The 23,220-nt window shown below is 47.5% G+C and overlaps 2 protein-coding genes across 2 annotated transcripts; one reads left to right on the forward strand and one right to left on the reverse strand.

Moving 5' to 3' along the window:
* Positions 1-1,496: 1,496 nt before the first annotated feature.
* On the forward strand, positions 1,497-12,096 carry ESS2 (ess-2 spliceosome associated protein). The gene is made up of 10 exons (XM_077308312.1): positions 1,497-1,723; positions 3,187-3,355; positions 3,739-3,834; positions 4,455-4,624; positions 4,749-4,869; positions 5,322-5,455; positions 6,743-6,845; positions 7,209-7,318; positions 8,137-8,252; positions 9,134-12,096. Exons 1-10 carry the CDS (start codon positions 1,580-1,582, stop codon positions 9,420-9,422), a joined length of 1,452 nt encoding a protein of 483 aa, XP_077164427.1. The 5' UTR covers positions 1,497-1,579; the 3' UTR covers positions 9,423-12,096.
* Positions 12,097-14,367: 2,271 nt separating this feature from the next.
* Positions 14,368-21,609, reverse strand: LOC143823036 (uncharacterized). Its single transcript, XM_077308836.1, has 2 exons — positions 20,475-21,609; positions 14,368-15,738 (listed from the first exon to the last, which is right to left on the reverse strand). The coding sequence occupies exons 1-2, from the start codon at positions 21,507-21,509 to the stop codon at positions 14,602-14,604; spliced, it is 2,172 nt and encodes a 723-aa protein (XP_077164951.1). The 5' UTR covers positions 21,510-21,609; the 3' UTR covers positions 14,368-14,601.
* Between the last annotated feature and the right edge of the window lie 1,611 nt (positions 21,610-23,220).

Below are 23,220 nucleotides of genomic sequence, written 5' to 3' on the forward strand. Positions count from 1 at the left end.
TCTGCACTCCCCCACATGCAACCACCTGGGTGACCTTGGGCTTGCCACGGACTGATAAAAACTGTTCTGACCGGGCAGAAATATCAGGGCTCTTTCAGCCTCACCCACCCCACAGGGTGTCTGTTGTGGGGAGAGGAATGGGAAGGTGACTGTAAGCCGCTTTGAGCCTCCTTCGGGTAGGGAGAAGCGGCATATAAGAGCCAACTCTTCTTCTTCTAACTCAGAACACATCAGGAGGGGCAACAGGTGGGTCGGTTGCTAATCACTGAACGGGAGAAGGGAGAGGGTTCATTAGGCTGGCAAAAAACTGCTTAATCACGTGAGAGCGAAGCCAGGGCAAATACACTAAAAGGTAAAATTTTGCTGAAATTTTAAACCCTATTTTTATATGTCTTATACATATTTTATGCCAATAAAAGGTTACTGACTGATTGACTAAAAAGTAGGGGATTGGTTGGGGTGGTTTTGCAGCATTTCATTGAACAAATAAACAAAAACACCATGTCTGCAGAAAGGTCTTCAAAGCAATCAGGTACCTAAAGTATTGACATGACATTAATTGAAAAGCACCCCCCCCACACACAAATTTGGAGGCAATGTAAGAAAGCTAGGAATATCTTGCACATCTCCTCCCGCAACCAGTGGTAGGAACATCTCACCTGGAAGAACGGACTGAAGACGGGCATGAATGTCGAAGTACCTGGGTGTTTTTATCCCTAGATAAGTGAGTAGGTTTGGGGTTGAGATGAAGAAATATTTATTTATTATTTATTTATTTATTTATCATAGTTATATACCGCCCTCCCCAGAGGCTCAATAGAAATTAAATCGTCATTGAGGTATCTGGTCATTCAACAAACATCCCCCTAGCACAGGGGTAGTCAAACTGCGGCCCTCCAGATGTCCATGGACTATGTCCCATGAGCCCCTGCCAGCAAATGCTGGCAGGGGCTAATGGGAATTGTAGTCCATGGACATCTGGAGGGCTGCAGTTTGACTACTCCTGCCCTAGCACAAGCCGAGGGATTCAGACCAGTTTACAATATTCCTGCAATGCCGCCCCACTTTTCATCAGCAGCAGAGAAGGAATACAATAACCCAGCATGTAATTCATATAGCTGCAATTCAAGCATTATTTCTGTCTGTCCTTCCACCAGCTGTGGTCAAAGTGTGACTCTCCAGATGACCATGGACTACAATTCCCATGCTTGGGAATTGCTTGCAGGGGCTCATGGGAATTGTAGTCCATGGACATAAAAAGAGCCACACTTTGGCCACCCCGGCTGTTTCCACCTTCACTTGAGCCTTCTGTCTGACACTGCAGAAGGCGACACACCTCCTGCTCCGCTCTAGCCTTTCCCTGCCTCTATAGTGCTGCTGCATGACGATATCCCCGCCTAGGCGCTTTCCGCACCCAGAAGACTACCTACCCCACAAGGCTTTGCGCGCCTCCCTCGCGACGAACCCTGGGAAAGACGCACTTCCGGTTTCCGCCGTTTCCGGAAGTGCAGGCTGGACGTCGAGCAGAGGCATCTCTGGCCCGTTGCTAAGGCGACAGGGGCATCGGGGTCCAGCCGGGATGGCGGAGACGGGCCCCGCAGCCTCAGCCATGGCGCTGGTGCCCGTGCAGGCCGAAGCGGGCGCGGTGGTCGTGGCGAGAGAGACCGAGCAGGGCGCCGTCCAACAACGCAAGAGGGTCCTGGATGAAGACAGCTACATCCAGGCGAGTGAGGGGCCGGGGTCGTCGCTTCTGGTTGGCAGGGGAGGCCACACTCTAGCTTGGGTCCGTGGACTACAGTTCCCATGAGCCCCTGCCAGCATGGCTAGCTGGCAGGGGTTCATGGGGATTGTAGTCAATGAACGTCTGAAGAATGCCTCCGTTTGGACACCATTGCTAGGGGTTTACTAAGCCTAAGGCAGGCTTTTTCAAACGGGGTTTTTCAGCGGCTATGGAATGGTTGGGAATTAATCAGTTTTTGAATATATTTATAAAATTTGATGACCATTTATCGAGTGATGGGACCCTATGTGCACATGTTGACCCATCCATGCCTCCTAAAATGACCCATGATGGTCCTGGAGGGGGTGGGAAGGGGGGACTCCTAAGTAAGCGTATACACAACTGTGCTTCCCAACCATATTCTTCTGCATGATTGCATCACTTCTTGTGGTAATCGAAGCCTGAAGAATGCTTCTGGGGTTTTTCAGCAGTCAGAAAAGCTGAGAAAGGCTTCTCTGAGTTCCGTAGGACTCGATATTTATTAATTTCACAATGGGGCAATTGTGAACTTTTTATTGCGTTTTGACGGTGTTCTTCTTCCAAGGAGACCCGAGTTACCCAGTGAGCTTCATTGCTAGGTGGGAATTTGAAAAGGTGTAATGTGACACCTTGAAGAGCTCTGGGTTTTTTGGGAGCTGGGCCCTACTTTCTCAAATGAATGGCAGATGTGTATACATATTCATGCACACACATTCAGGGAGGCTGAATGTAGTAACACTGGATAGATTTCGTATTGGGAACTCTAGCTGTTGAAAAACCTGAGCCACAACATGCCTTTGTTATTTCTGAAAGGTGCTCAGAAGTCTCAGTTTTTGCTTTGGTTTGTTAATGCAAAAATAATGAACTGGGAAGGGTGGGTCCCAGTGAAGAAGCACCACAAAGCTAAGTTTAGCTATTGCATGACCTTATATTCTGTCAAGAGATTTCTTAATAAGTTGAAGTTGGTCCTTAAATATAAAAAACACCCCTTGAAAAAGCTGTAGGTGAAACGCGTCAGGACTTGTGTGAAATAAGAATAAAGGAATTACTGAAACTGAAGAGAGACAACTCTATATAAGTCTAATTTGGATATTTTTTATTGCCATATTGGTTTCCCAGTGCGTCTGGGTTTGTTAATGAGCATGTATAGGATTGAGTTTTATTTTTTTAATTGTCTTACTTACAGTCTGTGCTATGATAAGAAACCATACCGACTAACATAGGATACCCAGGAGGCTTCTCATCCAGGCACCGGAATTGATGGACTGATGCAATTGCATTCTCTTCTCAGAACCCCATGTCCTTCAAAATGATGTATTCTTTTGGGGGATTTTATTTATCTTCTCAAAACGATGTTTTTAATCCGCTGATTATAAATTCGACTTCTATATGCCAATAATTCTGATTCTGAATTTGACTTCTAACAGAGCCTGGAGAAAATCATCCAAAGAGATTTCTTTCCTGATGTTGAAAAACTGCGTGCTCAGAAGGAATATCTGGAGGCTGAAGAAAGTGGAGACTTGGAGAAAATGAGACAGATAGCCATCAAATTTGGTTCCTCCCTGGGCACATCCTCCAGAGACACCCCTGCACCATGTAAGGATGTCTATGGGCATTTGGGCTATTGGTATCTATGAGATGCACAGCTCATGTGCATTCTTACTTTGTGGGTTGAGTCAAGCAACAGTTGAATAGTGGGCAATTCTTGAAGACAGAGGCATGCAAAAGACTACAGTTACTGCTACTGCACAGTGGTGGTCTCTTCCAAAATTATGGAACTTTGGCAGGTACTTAGGATGTCTGTTCCTGAGACTGGCACTGCTCTGATAATATTTGCCATTGGCTTGCCTTTGAAATCCTGTAATAATGGCAGATCTTACCTTCTTACCATATTTCAGGTTGCAGGGTAGTCATTTGACATGGTCACATAAAAGGAAAAAGTAGACTGATGCTCTGAACTGAAATCTTTTTTTGAGCAGATGTTACGCCAGCCACATTTGAAACGCCTGAGGTTCATCCTGGTGCTCCCACCTTGTTCAACAAACCAAAGCCTTCATTGAAGACTCCAGATGAAGGTCAGTTCTCACAATTTGAAAGAATATGAAGTAATTCTGTCCAGCATCTGATATGGGGGGGGGGGATTGGTCAGTGGTAGAGAAGTGCTTTGCACCTCAAAATTCCTATGTTCAGTTCCAGTTTAACGTATCTGGATTAGACATGCGTGATTTGGTTTGGTTTACTTGATGGGGAGGGGGGAAGACTAAGCCAAATCTCAGTTCTCCTTGAAATGAATCACCTGAATCACAGCAACCTGAAACAATTCTGGTTTTTGGCTTAGGTGATTCGGTGGTTTCCCTTTGGCTCCCCTCCTTTGTAGAATTTTGATGCTATTTCTTGGCTTCAGCCATAAGCCTGGTTAACCACAAATTGCTGGTTAACCCTTCCTTCCCCACATGGCAGTGAACACCTCCAGAGAGTTCACCGTTTCACCAAAGTGCTTTGGGGTCTCAACAAACACCACAACCATGCAGCTGCAGATCCCGGCATCCCCTAATTTATTTTTACTCCCTGTGCAGCAACTTCTGGTGACTCTCTTTTGAAAGCCCATTAAATCTCTCTTGAAAACCTTCTGAGGCAGTTTGGGGTAGTGTGTCTGTTTCTTTATCCTTACCTGCTTACATCTTTTTTCTTGCAGAGGAAACTGAGGACAAAGAGAGCAAAGATGGGCTCCCCAGTCTGGACAGCTTCTTGGCCAAGCACACCAGCGAGGATAATGCTTCATTCGAGCAAATCATGGAGGTGGCCAAAGAAAAGGAGAAAGCCCGACATTCGTGGCTCTATGAAGCAGAAGAAGAATTTGCCCAGGTAAGGGCGGGGATCCAGTTTTTCTGCATCATCGTAATGTCAAATTAATAAGAACTTTGAAAAACCTTTGGCTGTTTCAGTGCTTCTGCTTAAAGCTGAAGGTGGTTCTCAAATTTTCTTTCAGCGTCACCAAGAGCAGCTGGCGCTCCCATCAGCTGCAGAGCAACAGGCCCTCGGGAGCGGGAAAGCCGGCGTGGAGACGTGGGAATATAAGGCGAAGAATTCCCTGATGTATTACCCTCCAGGTAAAGCAGGTGGCATCATAAGCATTGCCGACCAGTGTGGACATTGACCTACACTGAGAAAGAGGCTAGTGATACATTATGAAGGGATGTGAGGTAGCCACTGTGCCATGGCTAAGGACTAAGGGTTTGGGGAAAGCAACAACATCACCCAATGCGGTTATGTAATGTTCAGGTCCTTGGGCAGGTATATCACATCTGTTGTCAGACATTTCTGGCCTCGGCCTGCCAGCTTACAGGCTGGCATCCCTACTTGTGTGTGTGTAATGCTCAGTGTATCTTTGTGGGGACTTTTAGGCTTGCCTCTCTAGTGTCTTTTACAATATGCACTAACATAGAGAGCCTGGCTTCTGGGCTTTTAACCGCTTAGTGCCATGGGCTCCAGCCCATATCTGTTTAAAATTGGCAAGGCTCCTGAATGCCTCTTTCTCTAATGACTGACCTTGCATTTGTAGGCGTCCCTGATGAAGAGGAGGTGTTTAAAAAGCCCCGGGAAGTCATCCACCGGAACACCCGCTTCCTCAAAGATCCTTTCAGCCAGGCAGTGAGCAAAACCCAGCTCCAGCAGGCGGCAGCACTCAATGCTCAGGTGGGTGAGAAAGGCATATGGACCAAACTGGTGTTTGTCATGGGTTTGTTTGTTGGTCACATTCCCCAATCTTTAAATCAGGCTTTTGTGAAACCCTGAGGTTTCTTTAGGACTCTAGAAGGGCTTCCTGAATGGGTGGGAGTTAATTAATTTTTAGTTTTTTTAAAAAATTGCTGAACATTTATCAGGTGATGTGACCATATATGGACACATTGACCCATCTAGCCCTCGTCAAATGACCAGTGATGGGCTTGGAGGGGGCGGGAATGGGAGGGATTTGGGTGGGGTGTGCACACAGCTATCCTTCCCAACTGTATTCTGCACGATTGCATAATTTCTGGGGTTTCTCAAAGCCTCAAGAAGGTTTCAGGGGTTTTTCAATGGTAAGAAAGTTGAGGAAGACTGCTTGGAATGGATTGTTGTGTGCCATTACAAAAATAGGGATGCTCCTCAGAAGAGGGAGTCCCCAGCTTAAGGGCCCCACTTTGTTTCTCAGTCCATTCTCCCTGATTGAGCTTTCAATGGAGTCCCCAGCTGATTGGGGAAAGTCATCCTCTGGAATTAGGTTTTCTTGGAAAGGGCCCCAGCATTCTTGACGTTGGCTCTGGCTATCTCCTCAAGAGTCAAGCTGGATGACATGGCAGGAAGTTCATGGTAGGGGAGACCCAGGTCCCTGCATAGACCACTGAGCTACCTTGGATCAGTCATTTTACCCTGCTCCCCTCCCCCCCCACACCTGTGAACAACTTACAGCCTTCAAAAATGAACAGGGGTGTTGCAAGTGGGGGGGAGGGGGGGATTCTGCCATTGTTATAGTAACTATGAGCTCCTTGGAGGAAGGATGGTGTATATCACCTCCCAACAGCCCTGTTAGGTTGGGGGTCAGTTTAAGATGCAAAGGTGAACTTTATGGCCCAAACTGGAGTTTGAACTCAAGTTTCTGTGGTCAGGGTCCAGCACTCCCCCACCCCCAGCTCTATGCCTTTGGTTTTAGTGACTTTCCTTGTTATTGGTAGCTTATTCTTTGATGGCTGACCTGGTGTTTCAGACGGGATTTGGTTTAATAGGCATCTATTTGAGGTTTTGTTGCTGTAGCAAAGAAATATTAATCTTCTCCCCCCTCCCGGCCCCTGCTGCCGACAATGCACATTGTAAAATAATATGTAGGAGGTTCATCGTCTGCCTTGGAGAAATAGGGAGATCAGTGAGAGGAGGACAGAAGATTAGTATTCCTCCTGCTATTACATGCTGCATACCTGATGACTAACTAATATTCCATTAATCCAGTACAAACAGGGCAAAGTCGGGCCGGACGGGAAGGAACTCATTCCACAAGAGTCTCCCAAGGTTAATGGATATGGATTCGTAGCGACACCCTCTCCTGCTCCCGGTAAGAAACCGCAGGTTGTGTTGCAAAAAATAAATGGCTCTGCACTGTGTATATTTCATTAGTCAACACAAACCAATCCGTAACCCCGTGCGCCATGAGAAAAACCGGAGAGGTGAATTTTACAAATTTTGTAGCTCTTTTTTAGAAACGAGCTGCTTTACTGTCTGTAAGCTGCCTGAACCAGCGGTGAAGTGGGATAGGCATTTCAAAATCCATACGAAAGAGGAAGGCAGAGGCATGCTTCCTGTCAAAATCAGGACGGGATTGTGCATTGCAGAGATTTTGCCATTTATATCTAGCTGGAATGTAGCTTCACTACTCTGAGCACCTTCTTTCATTAGGCTCACTTTTGAAACTCCGTAGGTGTGAACGAGTCGCCTCTGATGACGTGGGGTGAGATAGAGAGCACCCCTCTGCGGCTGGAAGGCTCAGAGACGCCGTACGTGGACAGGACTCCTGGACCGGCCTTCAAGGTATTTCAAGAGGCAGCTTCTGAAAGGATGGCGTTTGTGCTAGAGCAACACCATGCAAATTGGGGGGCCCTTGTCAGAATAACTCAAGGGGGGCAGCTCTGGCCAGTAGCGTACTCCTGCTCTGGAACTTGAGCTGCCTGTCCTATTGTCCATCCAGAGGTGAATCATGGGTATTTTTACCCTGCTTTCCCCACCGGTGGGGGATCCTGTACAACATACAGACTTCAAAAACAAACAGGGAAGAAACAGGCACCACATTCCCTGGCTTGTTCCTTTCTGCTCATTGAAGAGGTGACAAGCCATGAGCTTTGTGCCGTTTCAATCCCAGGAGAGGAAAGGGAAGGCGACTGTAAGCCATTTTGGGTAGGGAAAAGCGGCATATAAGAACCAACTCTTCTTCTTCTTCCATTGCCCGCAGCTGGGAAATCTGAACCTGGAAGCTGACATGAGCTTCATAGTTTGTGCAGCATGATTTGAAGCAGAGGATGCATCGCAGGATGCATGGAGAGGGAGAGCCTGTATCTGTTTTGGCTTTCAGACCTGCTCTTAGTCTGTGGGAATTTTTAACGATTGATTGGTTGTTGGATTTATAACCCATCCCTATTGGACCTGCCGTCTCGGGACGGTTTGCAGCATTTAATAGTACATTGGAATTGAAATCAGGAAGACAACTGAAAACAACTGACGATTGCAAACATATTGCAAACGCTCTCTTGAAATGGGTGTTGCCCTTGAAATGTCCCTAGCTTTCCGGCAGCACAAGGGAAGGTCTCTCTTTGTCAAGGCCCGGGTAACTCAGCTGCTTGGTGTCTCTGCAGATCCTGGAGCCCGGCCGGAGAGAGAGGCTTGGCCTGAAGATGGCCAACGAGGCAGCTGCAAAAAACCGAGCAAAAAAACAGGAAGCTTTAAGGAAAGTCACGGAAAACCTTGCCAGGTAAGATGTCGAATGCTGGGGACATGTCCGAACATCTGGCTTGGGTAGCTTCAAACAGAGAGCGGTTGATTGTTCGTGTTGGCATGCCTTACTGCTGCCACGGATCTCTCTGCACCAAGTGTTGCCGAGTCTCAGTTCAGTCTGCCTTCTCCTTTTCTCTTTTAGGGCCACTAGACATGGTGGAATTCATCATGATTTATAATCGGCATCTTTCCCCACTTCTCATTCTCTTTTTTGCTTAATATCCATCCAGAGAGGAATTCCAGTTTGTAGTATTTTAGCTGGCCTTAATACAAATATTGTGCTGATCTTTGTTCTGGATCTTGGCACGTACCCACTGTTGGGCAAATGTGTATTCGATGAGCAGGGCAAGCATATATGTTTATGTGACCTGCCAGAAGTCCACAGAGAGTGGCGGGATGTAAATTAAAACAATAAATATGAAGAAGGGTGGTTAAGTCTTCAAATAACTAAGCCCCTCAGTTGTGAAAGGTGTGCAAGAACATTGGAAAGTGGGACAATAATGATGCTTTAGGCTGATCCTGCATTGCGGGGAGGGGAGGAGAGGGGGGTTGACTAGATGGCCTGTATGGCCCCTTCCAGCTCTGTGATTCTATGACACATATAAGTCCTTTTGTCAGTACTGTTTGTGCAGTTTTTATGGTGGTTCATTAATACGTTTTGAGCTGATCCTGTATTGAACTGAACTGGGTTCACGTTTGGCAAAAGGTCAAGAGATTAAGACAGTTTAGTTCCATTCCCTCTCTGCCTTTCACTGTCCCGCCAACAAAGATGTGGGCCCTTTTACCCTGGCCCTTCCCCGAATGACCCCCAACCAAATCCCTCTTCTCAAAACAGATTCCTGTGTGCTTCTTTTGCAGCCTGACTCCCAAAGGACTCAGCCCGGCCATGTCTCCAGCCCTCCAGCGCTTAGTCAACAGGACTGCCAGCAAATATACCGACAAGGCTCTGCGAGCCAGCTACACCCCGTCCCCCGCACACCTAGGCACCCCAGGCTACAAGACCCCGGCAGGCGGGCCACAGACGCCCACCACCACCACCCCAACTCCTCGGACGGTCTCTCAGACTCTGGTCACCCAGGATCCCGCTTCCATCACGGACGATCTCCTGCAGCTCCCGAAAAGGCGCAAAGCATCAGACTTTTTCTGAGGAACGTTCTTCATTCCTTCGATCCCCTGCATAGCTTCAACGCATGCGGGGCTTTCTAGTGACGCACGGGCAGTACTGACGGGATATCCCGATCCTTTGCTCCAGCGCTCACAAGGCGCAAGAGCGGAATGAAGCCTGCGACTGCACAGCCCAGAAGAGAAAAGGACCTTTGGTGCTTCTCTGCATGGATCCCACAGGGCACCCAAGAAAGAGAGAAAGACTCAGAGCTTGGGGAAGGGGGGGGGAAACACATGAGGCATGAACCCTTTTAGATACCTTTTGTAGATTCTTGCGTTTCAAGGAGGACAGCTTTGGGTGCTGCGGATTTCTGCCTGGGGCAAACGTGTCTATTTATTACTTACAAAATGCCTCTGAATAAATGTCTGACTGTGACTCTACCCCAGGCTTTCTCATCCAGGGTTTTGGGAAACCCTGGGGTTTCTTGATGGCCCTGGAAGGGTTTCCTGGTGGGAGTTAGTTAGTTAGTTAATTAATGTTTTATATACTTTTTAAATTTGTTAAACATTTATTGGGTGATATGATCGTATATGATCATGTTGACCTGTCCCTCCCCAAATGGCCAATGATAGGCCTAGAGGGGGTAGAAAGGGGTGGGGCCCTGGGTGGACGTGTCCACAGCTTCCCAACCGTATTCTGCATGATCACGCCACTTTTGGGGTTTCAGGGATTTCTCAATGGGTTGCCGACTTCCCTTAAGATAAAAAAGAAAGGCAAGCCGCTCTCTCCAATCAGCAAAAGAAGAAAAGAAAATGGCATGAAGGCAAAAAATAAATTTATTTCAAAACAACTTCTCTAATGTTTCTTTATATGTCATCCCAAAAGTAAATGATTGCAAAAGGTAAATATTTATGTGTACATCTTCCAGGTCTTCGGTTGAGGTCAGAGCCAGGACCAATGGGGCACCCTCCTCAGGTTACGCAATACCATTCAGAGTACCCCACCCCGGGGGGTGGACAGCTTCAGGGATGGGGGAGGGATTATACCACCAGTCTGGTTTCATCCTCTTATCTTTGTTTTGTTGCTTGTTATGGGATGGGGTTTTATCATGTTTTATAGGGGGGAGGTTATATTGTACCCCGCCGTGAGTCCCTGGAGAGTGGTGGGCTAAAAATCAAATAAGTGAATAAGAGATGTTTACCTTTTGGAATCATTTATTTTTAGGATGACATATAAAGAGACAGAGAAGTGTTGAAAATTATTTTTAACCTCCATGCCATTCTCTTGACTTAAGAGACAAAAGATGTGGGGTATCCTTTTCGGTATTAAGAGAGGCTGAAGTTCTTGGCTTAAAAAATGTTAAGAGGCTGGGCTGGCGTGATGAAAGTGTATAACATAACGTGGTCTGGAGGAGGGTCTCCAGCCTTTTTCAGTTCTCAGGGCCTTTATGTTCTCTCTTGTGTACTTGATATGCTCCCCAGTGTTGACAGCATGTATGTGTTGGGGTTAGTTTTAGGTGGTTTGGCCCTTTAATCACATACACAGTGCCAGGGTTAAATTTTGCAACACAGATGAGGCCTGGCTTGAAGGCAGAGAAAAAGTTGAGCAGGTGAAACAGTCATCTTGAAGGCAAAATTCCAGTTTGTTTCATAGAGAAGGCAACTGGCTGGCCGTTGGACAGGCAGGCAAGCTGGTTGGAAGAGGAGGCACAGCCGCCCTGAGTGGGTGTTAAGCTCTGAATGGCACTTAAGCCATGAGACATGATCTCCCTTCAAGGCCTTACCGGAAATATATTATGTGGGACACATGGGGTAGCTTTGGTTGTCATCAGAAAACTAACCGTAGCCTGACTTCTCTCCAACCTCTCATAATTACTCCATTGCTTTAAAATGTTTCATTTAATTAAATATTAGAATCGGCATAGTAAGTTACTGGTTAGAAACTCCCACCATCGCTTGATGTAAGCTTACCTTATAAATAAGCAGTGACAAGAACCTGTGCATTTGGTTTTATGTCACAAAGCTAAACTTTCTGATGTGAAATAATAAGCTTTGTGTTGGATCCAGTCAGCGCCCCCTCCTGCCCCCCACCTCCACCAATTCTGCTTATTACTATTGGGTTAAATGTTTAAAAAATCCAATTGCCTTGGAAGCACAAGAATTTTACTTCGTATACCTGATCACATTTCCTGGTTATCCTCCACAGTTCTTGGTTAAGGGGAAAATGCTGTTCAAACATTGCAAAGATGATCTGACTCCCATGGTAACAAGTGAAAGAAATTTTACTTACAAACACAGAAGCACATCTGACATGACATATTCATGTAGGAACATTTAACTTATTGTGAACAGATTAACTTCAAAAAGGTTAATGTGTTACAGCTCCAAGCCTAGGTAAGAGAAGAAAAGAGGTCCTATATAAGATGAAACAGAAGGCAAGCTATATCTAACCTATGGGAGGGTAGGACCAATCACCAAGTGTACCTTAACCCTTTCCCTCCCAGATCCCCTTGGCGTGCAGAGTTACAATATCCAACAATTCCAGCTCTTGATCCCTTTTACACCAGTGGAAAAACTGGTTGGATCCACCTTATTCTACTTTTGTTCTTCATAGCCCATGCGTGATCCCAGAAAACAAGCCAGGTTGTTCACTTTTCTATGATATGAAACAATGGGTAATACAGGTCAATAAACCGATTTCAGATTGAGATTGCAAATACTGGCTTGATGTACCCTGATTCGCCATGGTTACTGTCTCACAGTCAGACAATCACAAGTTGATAGAGAAATTAAACCATAATTTCGCGTGGTGCATTGAGCTTATGTTGTATGAGTCCACCCCATCCACCCCGTTCTTTATTGGCTCTTGTTGGATCAAGTTTAGGCCACTTTCCAACTGTGCTCAGTTGGATGTCTCCTAAAAAGTTCTCCAGCAGGCAAAATGCATACCTCTAGCAACAAGATTTCAGTGGGTTGAGTCCCTGAATGTGGAGCTTCCATTTTTTAGCTAGTGTGGGCTAATAAATACAGATAGTGCCATGAATTCATTGAATACATTCTAACAAATCTAATGAAACCCATTAGGCCAAAACTAGGTTCTGGCTTTTAGCCCCAGCCAATTATCTCCACAAAAATTTCCAGTGCTCAGAAATATACCAACTTTCAAGATGGGAGTTCAATATTAACTAGTACAGCTTTTCTCGACTTTTAAAAACTGTTGTGAAGCTGCTAAAACATTCTTCAGGCTTTGAGAAACTCACAAAAGTGGCATGATTGTGCAGAATATGGTTGGGAAGCATAACTACATGCCCACCCGGGGCCTCTCCCCTTCCCACCCCCTCCAGGCCTATCACAGGCAATTTGGGGAGGGAGGGGCAGGTTAACATGACCATATAGGGTCATATCATCTGATAAATGTTTAACAATTTTTAAAAAAATATATTAAAAATCCACCCATTCAGGCAACCCTTCCACCCATTCAGAAAACCCAGGGCTGTCAAGAATCCCCAGGGTTTCATGAAACCCTGGATGAGAAAACCTGCACTAATACAATTAATTCCCACGAGAATACCCTAACTGAAATCGTCTACTCCCCTTCAAAAGCTGATTGTTGTTGCTAGATCTTGCAAAATAAGAGATGAACCTGAGACCACTGAGTAAGGGAGTAGCCCCCTCCTTAGTAAGGATTACTTCAGACAGCATGCAATCAAGCTCTGTGCCCCCAATTCGTGCCAACAAGCCTTAATTTTTTAAATATAAAAACCAGGCACGAGTCTTCATTTAGACATAATGTATTGTCATGTAAATGGTAAGGCAATGGTATAACATTTTTCCCAATACTAGCAGTTTCAGGGGACGCTAGGAAGAAATAGCGAGGGGTGGTGAAGTGGTTAATATATGTAGATTTTCTAACCCCTCTCTCTGAACCTGCTATTTACATTCTCCTTCCGAGCTGGTGTTCAACATGGCACACAGAGGAGAGCCATAACTTCCCCTAAGCCGAGGTGGCCCTGAGCTTTTCCCCAGCAGAGGCATTCAACAAAATGCCACATAGGAACAGCCATCAATGGGCAGAAGTTGAGTCTTTGGCTCAAATCCACAAAGGAGGTTGGTTTCCCCCTGCCCCTGGTTTCACCTGCTTTTTTCCACTTTTTCCTGAAAACAAACCAACAAAAAACAACTACATTGTGTCTGGCCCTGTGTCTTGCAAAGGCAATATTCCCATTTGTTTATTGTGGAGCAGACAAAAAGCACAATACCAATTCTTGGCTGGGGGGGAGGGAGGAGTTGGCAGGGCAGACGGGAGCAGGCATAGCGATAGGCAGTCTTGAAGCTGTAGCGATGGACGAGCCTCGCCCATCCTCCAATGCATTTGTAAGGCAGCATCAGCGGAAAATGACTTGGTGGTTGTGCCGCCTTAACGGGAAGGGAGGGGAGCAAATGCCCCCCTTCCCCCTCCCGCTTCCCAAAACATAAAACTTGCCAAAGAGTATAATTCAAGCTCTCTTATTGGCAGTGTTCCTGCATGCTGTTCAAAGTCCTTTGGGCAATCTGTTCTCCAGTTAGCCTGGGGCTTCCGAGACAGTGACACGGTAAGCTGAAAACCTCCCCGAATCTAAATCAAATCCAGGTGCCTAGTGCTTATCCTGGCTCAGAGGCAAAAGAGCAGGGAAGCCGTGTGGGAATGGGGCCGAGGCGGCCGCTGTTTGTTAAAATGTGTGGGATTTGGCCTCGACACCCAGCTCTTTCGTGGTGGGATGCTGGGCCCTTCGCCCACACAGAGACTGGGCTTGCAAGGATGCTTCACTCAGGACGTGCAGTCTCAACTGGGCGTTGGTTCAAAGGAGACCTCTCGGCCCTGCCTCTAAGGAGGATTGGCTCACGGGTGTCAAAAGCACCTGAGCCACATTCAGAGACACACACAACTCCCGGGCGGTTTTAACACCCCCTCTGTCTCCACAGTGGAGCCCGCGGCGTTCACAGGCCTGTTGACAAGTGCAGAAAACCAATTTAATAGAAATCGCTAAAAAAATAAGTGTTTACAAAGAAAACCCTTTGCTACTTTCCTAATGTAGTCTCTCTCCTTTTTCTGGCCTTTTCCTTTGTTCATCCTTGCGTTGCCCCTAAAACACCATCTCCACCGGGTGGGTTGCTTGGAATGCCTGTCGCGCACACCGCTTGGGTCAGGACAAGGGGGGGGGGAGCCTTTGGTCCAGAGGGAATTAGATCTCCACTCTCTCCAGGTTCGTCACGATCTCTTCGCCATCTCCCGGCATGCCCACTTGATCCATTTCCATGGTCTCCGCTACGGCTTCCAACCTGGCAGCCGCCTTGGTCTCCGACTTGTGGTTCGGATCCGGTTCAACTTTGGGCTCCGACTTCAGTTTGCACACAGTCCGGGAGCACTCTCCGTTCCTCCCGACCGACGTCGCCGAAATCCCTCTGGCTTTGGAGGCCTGCATCCAAACGTGGCTCAAGACCTCTTCGATGCGCAGTCGCCGGGCCACGTCGGGTTGCAGCATGCGATAAATCAGATCTTTGCATTCCGTCGTTAAGCTTTTGGACTTGGGGAAGTGCACTCGGTGCTCCTTCTGAAGCCGGAGCATTTTCCGGATGTTTGAGTCGTCGTAAGGCATGGAGCCACAGACCATGATGTACAGAATGACACCGAGACTCCAGATATCATAAATCTTGGGTTCGTAGGGGATGCCTTGCAGCACTTCAGGAGCTGCATACGCGGCCGAACCGCAGAAAGTTTTGCTATGGATAACTTTCCCCTCTTCGTCACGAACCAGTCGCTTGGAGAAGCCAAAATCTGAAAGCTTGATGTGATAATCTTTGTCCAGAAGGAGGTTTTCACATTTTAAGTCCCGGTGGACAATGTCCAAATCATGGCAATACTTAATGGCGGAACATAGCTGACGGAACATCTTGCGGGCGATTTCTTCCGGCATCGCCCCTTTGCTCTTGATGAATTCCAGCAGGTCACCTTGGATGCCGAGCTCCATCACTATGTAAACTTTACCATCTGAGGTCTCGAAGATCTCATAGGTCTTGATGATGCATCGGTGATTCACTTTGGCCAAGATGTCTATTTCCCTTGGAAGAAACCTCTCCAAGAAGTCGTGAGGAGCTTTCTTCCGGTCGATGATTTTTACTGCTACGTCAAATTTCAGACGTTCGGAGTAGGCCGATTTGACCTTGGCGTAAGATCCTTCTCCTAAATTTCCTCCCATGATGTAGCCTCTTTTTTTGAGCACTGCAGCATCGTCCATGGTGCTCACAGGGGACCTGCTAAGATCGATCCGGTTAGGTTGTTTATGTATGCGTAGGGCCAATTCATGTGTATTCCATGGTGATCATTCGGGGACGGCCTATTTCTTGGAAGCTGGATGATGTAGAACTTTGAGCATTGTTTAATGGATGATGTGTCCATGTGATGTCATAAAGCCACGCTGAGAGGAGTAGTTAGTGAATTAACTTGCCTTGTTCAGACCTAATATGAAGCAACTAAGAAGCCAGAGGTAATAACATTCTAGCTCACCCTCTCCCAAGAGAAATACTCTGAACATTGGGCGTTAAAAAAAATCCAATCTTAGTTCTAGTTTTAAGCCCCTGGATGGAAGGAGAAAACATTTTCAGGGATGTCCTACCCAGAAATCATCTTTTGAGTCTTGTGGATTTAAAAATATTTACAGAGGCCTTCAGTATTTTCTTTCTGGCCTGGTAGATTAGGAGCAGGTAAGCCTCAGGTTACTGGGTTGAGGAATTTTTTTCTCTGCAATACTCAAAGAATGAACTGGCTTTTGGATCACATGTTTGGATTGCTACGGGCCAAGTTAAGTAAGGAAGACTGTAGAGCCGGGAATTGGCACCTCCCTTGCTTTCTAATCGTAATGAAAGAGCATTCTGTGAGCTAAATTAGAGGGAAAGACTCCATTGATGCTCAAAATACAGAGGGCATGCAGCTCCAGGGGCGGTTGGACTGTGCACAGGAGACATGAACTTCTTGCTGTAGACATGCTGAGCAGTGGATCCTTGCATTCCTTTGGCCCCACAATGAGATGTCAGAGGATGCTGGCAGGGGCTCCTGGGAATTGTAGTCCATGGACATCTGGAGGGCCGCAGTTTGACTACCCCTGGGTTAGAATGTTGGAGTATAGTAGTTCAGGGCAGCGGCTTCCAATGTGGAGAGCAAAGTTTGATTCCCTGCTCCTCCTTCACATGCAGCCAGCTGGGTGACCTTGTCACAGCACTGATATAGTGCTAGTCACAGCACTGATATAACTATTCTGTCTGAGCAGGGATATCAGGGCTCTCTCAGCCTCACCCACCGCACAGGATGTCTGTTGTGGGGAGAGGAAGGGAAGGCAACTGTAAACCACTTTGAGACTCCTTCGGGCAGTGAAAAGCGAGGTATAAAACCCAGCAGTTCTCTTTCTCACAATGTTCTGTACTGGGGCCTGCACTTTGTCGGGGGACCCACCATGTCTGGTGAAAGGATCCCAGATGTTCAGGAAATAGTTCCATCTGACCCCTGGGACCTGTTGCCAGGGGACAATGATGCCAAGATTGGCCGCGTCACTTGGGCACCAGGTCGGTTCCATTTGGGCAAGCGAATGGCTTCAGCCGCCATCTGATCCTGACAGGATGGGTTGTGTGAATGCATTCTGGGTCAAGGGTCTTGGCTGAAACAAACTGTGACTTGGAGGAGATGGGAGCAAGCCAAAAGCAAAACAGACGCATAACAGACGCATCTCACGTCACCCCGGCAGCTCTCACTAGCAGACAGATGGTATGATTCCAGGCAATCCATGCTTGAATTCTGTCTCCCACTGAGAAGGATCTGTCTCTGTCTGTCTCTGTCTCTTTCTCTCTCTGTCTCTCCCTCCCTCTCTGTCGGTCCCTCCCTCCCTCTGTTTTTCTCTGTCTCTCCCTTCCTCTCTCTCTGTCTCTCTCTCTCTCCCTCTGTGTGTATGTGTGTAGTGTGCATCCCAGTGCTTCAAGACATTGGCCCCGTTCTGGCTCAATGCCAGGACCCTTCGTTTTGGAGCCCTGAGTGCCAACAATTGTTATCAAGAGCAAAGCTGATTTGCACAAGACGGAGAGAGCAGGCCTCTTGACGAGGTGCCAAGGAACATACAGGAGCTTTATGGGAATGCATACAGTCTAGTTCAGGGGTAGTCAAACTGGGGCCCTCCAGATGTCCATGGACTACAATTCCCAGGAGCCCCCTGCCTGCATTCGCTGGCAGGAGGCTCCTGGGAATTGTAGTCCATGGACATCTGGAGGGCCGCAGTTTGACTACCCCTGGTCTAGTTAGAAACCTGTCAGCCAACTACTTTGTGTCCCTTTTGAAGAAGACCCCGTGCCCAGCTTGGTGTAGTGGTTAAGGGCGGCAGCTTCTCATCTGGGTTTGGTTCCCCGCTCCTCCACCGCATGCAGCCGGCTGGGTGACCTTGGGCCAGTCACAGTCCTGTTAGAGCTATTCTCACAGAGCAGTCCTGTCAGAGCTCTCTCAGCCTCCCCTCCCTCACAGGGTATCTGTTGTGGGGAGAGGAATAGAAGGCAATTGTAAACCATTGAGCCTTCTTTGGGTAGTCAAAAGCGGGGTAAGCAAAATGGTCAAGGATTAAAAAAGGCTCATTTGCCAGCAACCAAACTCCCCCTTAGAGCTGCCAGGTGGTACCTGGATCTCTCCTCATGACCAAGATCAGTTTCCCGAGATCTGCTTTGGAGGGGGGACTCTGCAGCATTATATCCTGCTGAAGTCTCTCTCCTCCCCCTGCCTGCTCCAGGCTCCATCCCCTAAATCTCCTAGAGATAACCCCACCCCCAAATGATGACAATAAACATGGTTACATGTGACATTCAGCCTGGTGTTGCTATGCCGTGCCCAGAGGTGGGCAGAGAGCACGGCTGGGATCCCCAAAATTGCTATCAGCCTTTATTTGCTGTTTAATCAGCCCTTATCTCTTGGCCGAAGTGGCTAATATCCCCTTGGGGCTGGGAGGGTGAAATTAGCTGCTAAGCAGAGAGACAAGGAGGGGAAGAAATGAAAGGTAATCAGCAACTCTGGATAGTTAAAAGTCTTTGTGAGTTCTAGGTTGCAGGGTGTCCTTCTAGGGATGCTAGCCTCCAGACATGTTGGAATTGCAATCGGCAAGTAATTTCGTGAAGTCAGCCTTCAAGGGCTGTCTAAGCAGCTGAGCTGGGCCTATGTGCCCACTAGTGCCTCAAGTGGTCACAAGTGGGATTGCAGTGGAAAAATCCCAAGGACTTGGCTGAGGGTTCTTTTGGTTAAGCTGGGCTCCCGCCCATTGTCCTCTGCCTAATTGGCCCACTGTACATATGTGAATCTCCCTCAGCTAAAGATCACCAGAGAATGGCTGCTCTGCCCACCAGTGGAGGTTTACTACAGATGCCCCAGTGATGTGTTAGGAATCTCTGGGCCTGTCTCCTATTTTGGGAGAGGCTGGGTCAGTCTTCTGTTTTTGTGCAAGGGTAGCTCTCTCGTTGCCTTCTCCATAGCATCCCTCCCCTAAGGAGAGGAGAGATTGTCTACCAAGATTGTCTACCATATGGCACCATCATGATCTCTTGTTTTCTGGTGGGAAGGTGCTGTCAAGGCAGACTTTCTCAACCAGGGTTTCATGAAACCCTGGGGTATCTTGAAGGCCCTGGAAGGGTTTCCCATATGGGTGGGAATGAATTGATTTTTGATATATTTTAAATATTTGTCAAACATATGTTGAACGATGTGACCATACATGGTCATGTTGACCTGTCTGCCCTTCCCCAAATGGCCAATGATGGGCCTGGAGTTGGGTGGGAAGGAGAGGGGCACCAGTGGGCACATACACAGCTCTGCTTGCCAACCACATTCTGCACCATCTCGACGTTTTGGGGGTTTCTCGAAGCTTGAAGAATGTTTCAGGAGTTTCTCAATGGTAAAAAAAAAGTTGAGAAAGGTTGTGTTAAGGGGAGGAGTACAACTTTCACACCACCTCCTTATCAGGAAAGAAGAATTCATCCCAGAATTCCCCCGGTCTTCACAGTGGCTTCTGGAGTGACCTCTTATTTCCTGGAGGGAGCAAATGACCAAACATCTCTGATTGTCATGCGTGGCCTCGGATAACTTGGCCCCATGGCATCATGACCTCTAGTGTTCCTTGGGAGAACTACCACTCAAATTGCTAGAGGTCTCCCATCCAAATACTAGTCTCCCATCCAAATTTGGTCTCCCATCCAAATCCTAGCCAGGGTTGGCCCTGCTCAGCTCCCAAGATCTGATGAAGTCAGACTTGCCTGGGCTATCCAGGTCAGGGCAGCTCACCTGGGAGGTTATATAAACTAAATTGTGAACAAGTAGGCATTGTGGGGAAGCCATCTTCCAGCCTCCCTAAGAATTCATTGCATTGCATTCATCCTAAGCCAAACCCTGCTGTTTTTTTCCCCCATCTTGCTTTTATTTATTAGTTTGCTTTTAGAATTATCATTGAAATTTCTGAAGGCTTCGGGTAGGGGAATACATTCCAAAACAACCCCCCTGAAATCTTGAATCGTTGTAGCAGATCCAGATTTTCTTAAACCATCATTTTGCTGGCATTATTTTGTTTGGAAACACGAGCTCGTTCTGATGATACCTTTCCTGGCAGAAGCTGCTGTCCTGGACATGTGGATGATAAAAAGGAATGACGACCGTTTATAGCTTGTTTGCTTCGGCTGATGCTACAGCAGCTGTTTCTCAAGCATTTTAGGTACAAACGTAACACCAACCCGGAGTGTATCGCTATCGCTATAGCTATAGCTTGGAGTGTATACGCTATGCCCTTGGCTTTGGAGAAGAGTGAAAAAGATTCTACTCCCTGTCCTTTCAGTGTGGGGCGTGTTACCAAATGCAAAGATTTGTGGATGTCGCTGGTTTGCTTTGCTTCTAAAATCGGAATTGGCAGAGGCCTTGACGATGAAGAAGTGCTGTTCCGGCTTCAGTTTCTTTCCAAACATTTTCAGTATCTAGAAGTCATTGATCCTTGTGTGGTTGCAATCCATACCTCTTTAGCTTTGGGCATCGCTGGAACGGCTGGCTGATTCAAATGGCTGTCCTTTTCATCTGGTCAGAGAGTTTATCCAGATCTGCGTGTCTTTCCTCTTGTATAACTTCTTCAGTTTCGGAGGCCTCTGGTCCCGATTCCTTTCCAAATGCTGCCCTGATTGTATTCTGATTTTGAGAGCATTCCCCTCCTTTCATGAGCATAGTCTCAGAGGTGGATTTGGGATCTTGCATCCAAACGTGCAATAAGACCTCCTCGATGCTCAAGCGGCGAGTGACGTCGGGCTGCAGCATCCGATAGATGAGGTCCTTACACTCGGCCGTCAGCATTTTAGAGCGGGGAAAGTGTACCCGGTGTTCTTTCTGCAGCTTGAGCATTTTCTTAATGTTGGAGTCGTCATAGGGCATGGAGCCGCAGACCATAATGAAGAGGACGACCCCCAGGCTCCATATGTCGTACACCTTGGGCTGATATGGGATGCCCTGCAGCACCTCTGGGGCAGCGTAGGCTGCAGACCCACAGAAGGTTTTGCTGAGGATGACTTTTCCTTCCTCGTCGCGGTTCAGCCGTTTGGAGAAGCCAAAGTCCGTCAACTTGATGTTGAATTCTTTGTCCAGGAGGAGGTTCTCGCATTTCAAATCCCGGTGGACAATGTCCATTTCGTGGCAGTAACTGATAGCGCTGGCGAGCTGGTAGAACATCCTCCGGGCTGCGTCTTCTGGGATGGCTCCTCTCCTCTTAATGAATTCCAGCAAGTCTCCTTGGACACCCAGCTCGGTCACGATGTAGACTTTGCCATCCGACGTCTCGAAGATCTCATAGGTTTTGATGATGGCATAGTGCTTCACCCTGGCCAACATCTCAATCTCTCTCGGAAGAAACCTTTCCAGGAAGTCCCGGGGAGCTTTGGTCTTATCGATGATCTTGACGGCAACGTTGCACTTGAGACGGTCCGAGTAGGCGGATTTCACTTTCGCGTAAGACCCTTCCCCGAGATTAATCCCCATGATGTAGCCTCTCCTTTTAAGAACTTCTGCATCATCCATAGTACTCACGCTAGATGTTGACCGAAACATCCAGCCCAGCTGTGCGGTTGCCCCTCGCGGGTGTGAATTCCAGGATGGTAATCTGAGAGGACCTGAGCTTCTCAGGTGGGACGCTGTAGAACTTTGAACATTCTCTTGTGATGTCACAAAGGAAAGCTGTTGGGACCGGAGGCTATTCTACAGCTTGCTCAAAATGAGTTCATCGGGATGGAGGAAGGATAGCAAGAACACATCCCTGAGTTTTGTCTGAAAGTGAGGCCCAATTCTCTCAGGGAGTCTTGAAGGGGGTTGTCCCAGTCTCGTATATGATGTATCCCGTACAGGTATAGATAGGAAGAAGCAAATGTCTTTGCTCCGTTCTCTTTCAAAGTATAATCATGGGTCCATAATGGAAACCCAAATTCTGCAGGCAAACCCTTACTCCAAATAGAAATTGCAAGTTAACTGTGTGTGCACTAATTATAGGAATTATAGGTCCTATCTGTGCAGTAGATTGTATTTCAGAGAGCAGCCAAAAGAGGGGATAAAGGAGGATTGGTTTTTATATGCCACTTTTCACTGCCCGAAGGAGTCTCAAAGAGGCATACAAACGCGCTGTGAAGTAGGTGAGGCCGAGAGAGCTTCTGACAAGATTGCTCAGTCAGAACGACACTATCAGGGCTGTGTCTGGCCCAAGATCACCCAACTGGCTGGGTGCAGAGGAGCGGGGAATCAAACCCAGCCCACCAGATTAGAAGCCGCCACTTTTAACCACCACACCACGCTGGCTCTCAGACGTGCAGTGCAGACATGCAGATTTAAACTGAGAGAATCCACAGAGAACAGCTCGAACAGGACTGTGACTGGCCCAGGGTCACCCAGCTGACTGCATGTGGGGAAGTGGGGAATCAAATTCTGCTCTCCAGATCAGAGGCTACCAGTTTTAACCACTATAACAAGTTGGCTCTCAGTTGGGGGTCTGAGTTGCAGCTATCCTATTCCGCCAGTTTAGAGAGTCAGTCAAGAATATTTGTTGGGGGGGGGGTGTTGGAGGCTGCGTTAGGGAATGGAGGCAGATTGTGGGAAGGAAGAGAGAGAGAAATCCTAGATTAACACGTGCCCTTGGGTTTCCAGTTCACTTGGGATAGTCATTGTTTTCCACCTGAGCTGCCTCGCTGGATTAAGGCCAGTCCTTCTCCTGGAACCATCAATAAATAAAAAGTCATGTGTTGGGACAGGTGGGGCTAGGTGTGACTGGTAGTGCATGCTGTAAACTTAGCCATGCAAAGGTACAACAGTGCAGTATTGATGCTACACCTAGGTGGGTGAGAGAGAAGCCAATGGGTTTTTTTTAAAATTGCTAACAGATACAGAGCCCTACCCAAAGGAGTGTCAAAGCGCCTTCCCTTTTCTCTCCCCACCACAGACACCCTGTGAGGGAGGTGAGGCTGAGAGAGCCTTGATATTACTGCTCAGTCAGAACAGCTTTTTCAGTGTTGTGGCGAGCCCAAGATCACCCAGCTGGCTGCATGTGGGGGAGCAGGGAATCAAAACTGGCTCACCAGATTAGAAGTCTGCGCTCCTAACCACTATACCAAGCTGGCTCTCACAAGAGAAGGCCACATTTGAATGTCTCTTGCCTAAAAAATAATCATGTCCCCTGCTCCGAGGGATATTCCATCAAGGCAATGTGAACCATCTCCAGCTATAGATACTTGGGCATCCCTTAAGAAGCACTAATCCAACCCGGCCATCGATAAGG

Source organism: Paroedura picta, chromosome 13 (genome assembly GCF_049243985.1).
Source record: "Paroedura picta isolate Pp20150507F chromosome 13, Ppicta_v3.0, whole genome shotgun sequence".
NCBI lineage: Eukaryota > Metazoa > Chordata > Lepidosauria > Squamata > Gekkonidae > Paroedura > Paroedura picta.

Bases quoted from the DNA above. Each gene is read 5' to 3' on its own strand.
- LOC143823036 (XM_077308836.1), bottom strand. From the start codon at position 21,509: ATGTTTCGGTCAACATCTAGCGTGAGTACTATGGATGATGCAGAAGTT. The intron at 15,739-20,474 runs TGAATCAGCCAG...GTCCCCGAATGA, and splicing joins AGATGAAAAGGACAGCCATT to TCACCATGGAATACACATGA.
- ESS2 (XM_077308312.1), top strand. From the start codon at position 1,580: ATGGCGGAGACGGGCCCCGCAGCCTCAGCCATGGCGCTGGTGCCCGTG. The intron at 3,356-3,738 runs GTAAGGATGTCT...TTTTTTGAGCAG, and splicing joins CAGAGACACCCCTGCACCAT to ATGTTACGCCAGCCACATTT. The intron at 5,456-6,742 runs GTGGGTGAGAAA...CCATTAATCCAG, and splicing joins CGGCAGCACTCAATGCTCAG to TACAAACAGGGCAAAGTCGG.